Source organism: Alligator sinensis, unplaced genomic scaffold (assembly GCF_000455745.1).
Source record: "Alligator sinensis unplaced genomic scaffold, ASM45574v1 scaffold1061_1, whole genome shotgun sequence".
In the NCBI taxonomy this organism is placed as follows: Eukaryota; Metazoa; Chordata; order Crocodylia; family Alligatoridae; genus Alligator; species Alligator sinensis.
In genome coordinates, this window is record NW_005843066.1 from 352357 (window position 1) to 358019 (window position 5663).

Below are 5663 nucleotides of genomic sequence, written 5' to 3' on the forward strand. Positions count from 1 at the left end.
CCGCCTGCCCCGTGGGGGGGATGCGGGCGCCGCGCACTGCTCTGGGAGACGCGTCGGTACAACGCGAGCGTGTGCGCCACGTGTGTACAGCGCGGGCGGGCGTGTGTGCATGTGCACTGTGCATATGTGTACTGTGTGGGGGCACTACATGTGCATGCTTGGTGTAGGTAGGTGTGTATGCACACCTCACGTGTATTTGGTAAGTTTCTGAGCATGCTGTATGTGGGCACACACACACCTGTGCGCTACATATGCATGTGTGCACTCTATCTATCTACACCTCCCCTGTGCACTACATACACACGTGCACTGTCTATATATATATCTATCTACACCCCCCCCCATTCACTACATATATGTGTGCACTAATATATATATATATATATATATATATATAGACACTGTATATGCACGCATGATATATGTGGGCGTTATTTGTGCATGCGCACTATACATATTTGTGCTGTGTGCACGCACTATGTGTGCATGTTACATGTGCTTATATCAGTGTTTCCCAACCTTTTATCAGCCCAAGGGCACACTTACATTAATACAGATTTGCTGTGTCACACCTGTTAAGGCATTCCCCATCCTCGTACCTAGTGTAGTTCAGTGCCATGGCAGAGTTTCGTGACACACCTGTTCATTTCTGATGGCACACTTTTGTGCCACAGCACACTGGTTGGGAAACACTGGCTTATACCTGTATGTGCCATACCTGTATGTATGTTCGTGCGAGCAACACATTTAAGTGTGTGACCAACACAGTGGGAACGTATTCCTTGTGTACAAGTAGGGTGGTTTATGATGTATAAATCTTGTTTGGAGCAAACGATTTTCTATATGCGTCTCAATGAAGCCAGAGACTTAGGTTTCTTAAGCTTTTCTTGTTTATATCTGGTGTGGTTTCATACTTTCCAACTCCTTTAACCCCCGTATCTTTTTCATTTTGAAGTGGGACCCTATGATCACTACATTACCTGGCTTATACCTGGTGTCTGTTGGAATAGTGAAGCCTGCAGCATGGCTCTTTGGATGGTCTGGAAGCGTAGTGTGCTCGACAGGAATGCTCAGGTTTATTAACCTCCTTTTCAGTGTTGGCAACTTCTACTTGCTGTATTTGCTTTTGGGCAAGATCCATCAGAAAAACAAGGTACAGTCTAAATCCTTTACACTTGAGCTAGGGAAGTTATGTACAGTAATGCAGACAGCTTTAAAAATAGCCTAGGCCCTTAGTTTATGTTGCAAGGAGTTTGAATTATCATCAGCTTTATCCAGATACAGATACTTGAATCATACTGCCAGTTGACGTTGCTGTGATGATCTGTGTCTTTTTCTTTAAACACAGATTTTTCTGCTTTCCTTAAAGCTTGTTCCTGAAAAGATTGGCATTTGTGTTTAACTTTATACACGTGGATAGTCCCACTGAAATTAATTCAGTGATTCTCAGTTAGGGTACCGCAATATCCTTCTACAGTGGTGCACAATAATGGTACTCTTAGGTATGCACATACCTACACACAGTTCACAAGATAAACCCACAGATTTCACATAGGAATCTAGAGCATCAAAAATGTTCAGAGTGCCATGGTCTTTATGAGGTCTTTGCAGCAGAAGCATTGCTTTATTATTTTTCTGTAGTTAAAGAAATGAGGGAAAGCTAAGAGCTGGCATTTTCCATTGTGTGTCTTGAATCTGAAATGATTGAGAACCACTGTGTTAAGGGGACTGCTTATGTGCACAAAGTTAATAGTCATAGATTGTATAATGTGAAGGGACCGTCATCTAGTCTGAATTGCATGGGACAGGCCTGCTTAAAACCCTTCACTTGCAGCTGAGCAGAATTTTTTTGGAAAGATATCTAAAGGAAACTATCACAGATCAGAAACCAAACTAACTCTTTATGGTTCAGGTTCAGTGGAGGCTATAGTAACTGTTCTTTTGTGGACTGATGCATTCTGGGATGTGAGAAGGAGCTGAAATTAGAGGATATGAATTAAGACTGCTTGCAGATGTGGAAAAAACCCCAAAAATGGCACTTTAAACTCAGTGTGCTCCTGCACCGAGCCCAGCACATGGCCTGAAGAGGCAGCGCGTTAGTTGCTCCCAGCTTTCCCAATGTCTGTAGAGAGTGGGCTCTTTTAGTGGGGCTTTTTTGGAGCTTTTATCTAATAGCTAATTGAATTGGCTTTAGCTAAAAGTGTCAAAAAACCCAGCCGAAGCACCCGATTTCTACAGACGCTGCAGAGCCAGGTCAAAGTAACGCACTGCTGCTTCCAGTAGAGCACGTGTTTTTTGAGTTTTTTAATCCTCCCCAAACAGTTGAAAATTATGTGTTTTTATTTTTTGTTTTGTTTTGTTTTGTTTTTTAATAATTGAATGCTGTCCCCTGAGCCTTGATGGTGGCAGCTTTTGTGGTTCTGTTGTGAAAATGCTAAGATATTTGAGTGGTCCTACTGAGTTCACAGTGTGCCTGTATGTGTATAGTGAATGCATAGTGAATTCAGTAGGACCACTCAAATATACACAGTGAATCCAAGGGAACCACTCTGCATTATTTCAGTATTTTCAGCAGCAGAACCACAATAGTCATTATATAGAGACCTGAAATATTATTGATGTTATGTTAATGTCATTTTGTTTTTTGTGCAGTTCACTTTTAATTCAGCACCAATAGTGTGCAATCTTCTGATCCTTCTCCTATTTCATTGTTTTGTGCTCTGTATTAGCATAGCAGAATGCAAGGTATGCGCTGTTACAATAAAAAGCGGAATCAAAGAGCACAAGAAATGTTATTTTATGGTACTAAAACTCTAAAGAATAGACTCTTTGACTGCTGGTGTGTTTTGTTCTTCAATAGAAGTAATACTACTAATTTTGTTTTCCCCTCCCTTCTCTAGGCTGTGTCTGGTTTCCAGAGAATATTATCTACATTAACTCTTGCAATATTTCCTACCCTTTATTTTTTTACATTCCTTTATTATACAGACACAGGATCAACATTTTTTACTCTTTTTTCATATTTGATGTGCCTTTATGGTAACCATAAAACTTCAGCCCTGCTTGGGTTTTGTGGCTTTATGTTTCGTCAGACAAATATTGTATGGACTATTTTCTGTGGGGGAAGTGTTGTTGCAGAAAGGCTAAATGAAGCATGGAAGACTGAATTGATGAAAAAGAAAGAAGAAAAGTTTTCATCTACGAAAGAATCATTTTCAGAAATAATCAGAATACTACAGTTCCTTATTAAGTACATCATATCCTTTAAAAACCTTGTTGCACTTGTAGTTTTGATTTGGCCATATATCCTTTCAGTAAGTGCATTTTTTACTTTTGTGGTCATCAATGGAGGAATAGTTGTTGGAGACAGGAGTAATCATGAAGCCTGCTTGCATTTCCCTCAGCTGTTCTACTTTTTCTCCTTTACCCTCTTTTTTTCCTTTCCTTACTTAATAACTCCTTGTAAAATTGGAAATTTCCTTCAGTCATTACGAAAGCACCCAATGTACTATGGTATACTAATTGCCATTTCTTTATTCCTGGTCTGGAAATTTACCTATGTTCATAAGTATCTGCTTGCAGATAACAGGCATTACACGTTCTATATATGGAGAAAAATCTTTCAAAGACATGAATTTTTGAAATATGTATTAGTTCCAGTCTACATATTTGCTGGGTGGAGTTTTACTGATTCACTGAAATCAAAATCCATTTTCTGGAACTTAGTATTTTTTGTATGTTTGTTTGCTGTCACAGTTCCTCAGAAGCTGTTGGAATTTCGTTACTTCATTTTGCCATTTTTAATATATAGGCTAAATATTCCTTTTCCACCTCTTTCTGGGCAGCTTCTTGAGTTTGCTTTATATGTTGTTGTTAATGCAGTAACTTTACATCTCTTTTTGAACAAAACATTCCAATGGCCAAATAGTGAAGAAATCCAGAGGTTTATGTGGTGATTTTGTGTACCTTTGTATTCCGAGAAAGAACAAATTCTATGCCTTTTCTTCAATGAATAGGGTCAATAGGCCCTGAAATTAAGTGTGTGTTTCTCTGTGATTATTTTCCCCCTTTTGGGGTAGAGAAAGTGTAATGTGTTGGATGCTTAAATTCTTGCAACTCTATGTGAGATCGGATCTGTTTTTCATATGACCAGGTATTAACCAAATTTAAGAGGTTCTGGAATAAATAAAACATCAGGAAAAATTCAAAGGGTAAAACCAAATATTCTACAAATACTGTGAAATGAGAGATATGTTTACAGGCATATGTCATTTTAATACTGTTATTTTTTTAGTAAATATGTATACAACTCACCCTTCCAAGGAGTTGCTAAAGCAAAAAGGGTCTGCTCCTAACCCCAAGCAAAAAGGTAATGCACAACAGTACTTGTAAAATGTTGAAGTAAAGGTAAAATTCTTATGACCACAGGAGTGGAAGGGAACACTTGGGCCATTGAACCTGCTGTAGGCACCTGTGTATTGCATGTTAATCCAGAAGGGTTTGGATAGTGGAACATATACTGTAAGCATATTGAAGCTTCAAAAGAGAGGGGATAAATGGGGAAGAAACTTGAAATAGGAAAAGCCATTATAATAACCTTACTTAATCTTTTATACAAGTTGCAGAGTTCTTTATTGCCTAGACCAGTAATTCTCAACGGGGTGCTGCAACAAAAACTTTTTTACTGTCCAAATCCCCAGGGTCTGGAATAGATTCCCCCTAGAGGTGGTGCAGGCACCTACTCTGGATTCCTTTAAGAAACACTTGGATGCCTATCTTGTTGGGATCAGGAGGCTGAACCCGATGTGAGGTCCCTTCCAGCCCTAATGTCTATGAAATCTATGAAGAATCAGCCAGGGTCCTGCGATGTCAGTACCACTTCTACTGTGGTTTCCACACACCTGTTTTCAGGAGGCTTGTTAGAGCGTAAATAAGAAGTGACTGCAGGAGAAACTCACATCTACTGTCATGCCAGACCATGTGCAGTCAGGCCTGGAGACACTTGGGGATTGAGGTGCTACCCAGGGTCAGGAGGAGTGAGCAACCAGATCATGTGCATTCAGGTCAGGAGTGACAAGTCAGGTCAGGAAACCAAGAGATCAAGCAGAAAGTGGAGTTGGAGAGCAAGCCGGAGAGAATGGCAAAGGAGTGTGGGATCAGGTTGAGCCCTGTTCCCTAATCACTTCCTGTTGCTGTGCAGCTGCCCTGCAGTAATTGGAGGTTCAGCCAAAGCAAGAGGTAAAGACGAGATGAATACCACTAGGACTTGGGGACAGAAATTACACACAAACTAGTATAAGTGATCGGAAACCGGTTCAAATGTGTAACACAACAGAAGTCCACTGCATATAAACTGCATTCAAAATGGACAAAACTGATTTAAGATAAACCTGGATGGATGCAGTATCAGACTTAACTGATTTAGGTTAAATTGGTTTATTGAATTTCTGTCCCATATCCCCTCCAGCTTTAAGTTAACTCACAGTCCCCCAGAATCCCAGGATGCTTTGTACCTCCCCTGCAAAACCACCTCTTGCAAGGTGGATGTGTTAGCCTTGGCTCAAGCTGTCTGCTCCAGTTGAGCAGGGAGGCATACTCTAGTGTCTCCTGGCTTCTGGCCTGAGCCACTGCAGGCATGTTGCTACATTTCTGGAATCAAAGGT

At 40.4% G+C, this 5663-nt stretch overlaps 1 protein-coding gene across 1 annotated transcript; it reads left to right on the forward strand.

Moving 5' to 3' along the window:
* Window positions 1–511: 511 nt before the first annotated feature.
* LOC102373115 (putative Dol-P-Glc:Glc(2)Man(9)GlcNAc(2)-PP-Dol alpha-1,2-glucosyltransferase) lies at window positions 512–5394 on the forward strand. The gene is made up of 2 exons (XM_025193551.1): window positions 512–1153; window positions 2901–5394. The coding sequence occupies exons 1-2, from the start codon at window positions 965–967 to the stop codon at window positions 3954–3956; spliced, it is 1245 nt and encodes a 414-aa protein (XP_025049336.1). The 5' UTR covers window positions 512–964; the 3' UTR covers window positions 3957–5394.
* The last annotated feature ends 269 nt before the right edge of the window (window positions 5395–5663 follow it).

Coding starts and splice junctions, on each gene's coding strand:
- LOC102373115 (XM_025193551.1), top strand. CDS start 965: ATGATCACTACATTACCTGGCTTATACCTGGTGTCTGTTGGAATAGTG. Junction 1,154..2,900: donor AGATCCATCAGAAAAACAAG/GTACAGTCTAAA, acceptor TCCCTTCTCTAG/GCTGTGTCTGGTTTCCAGAG.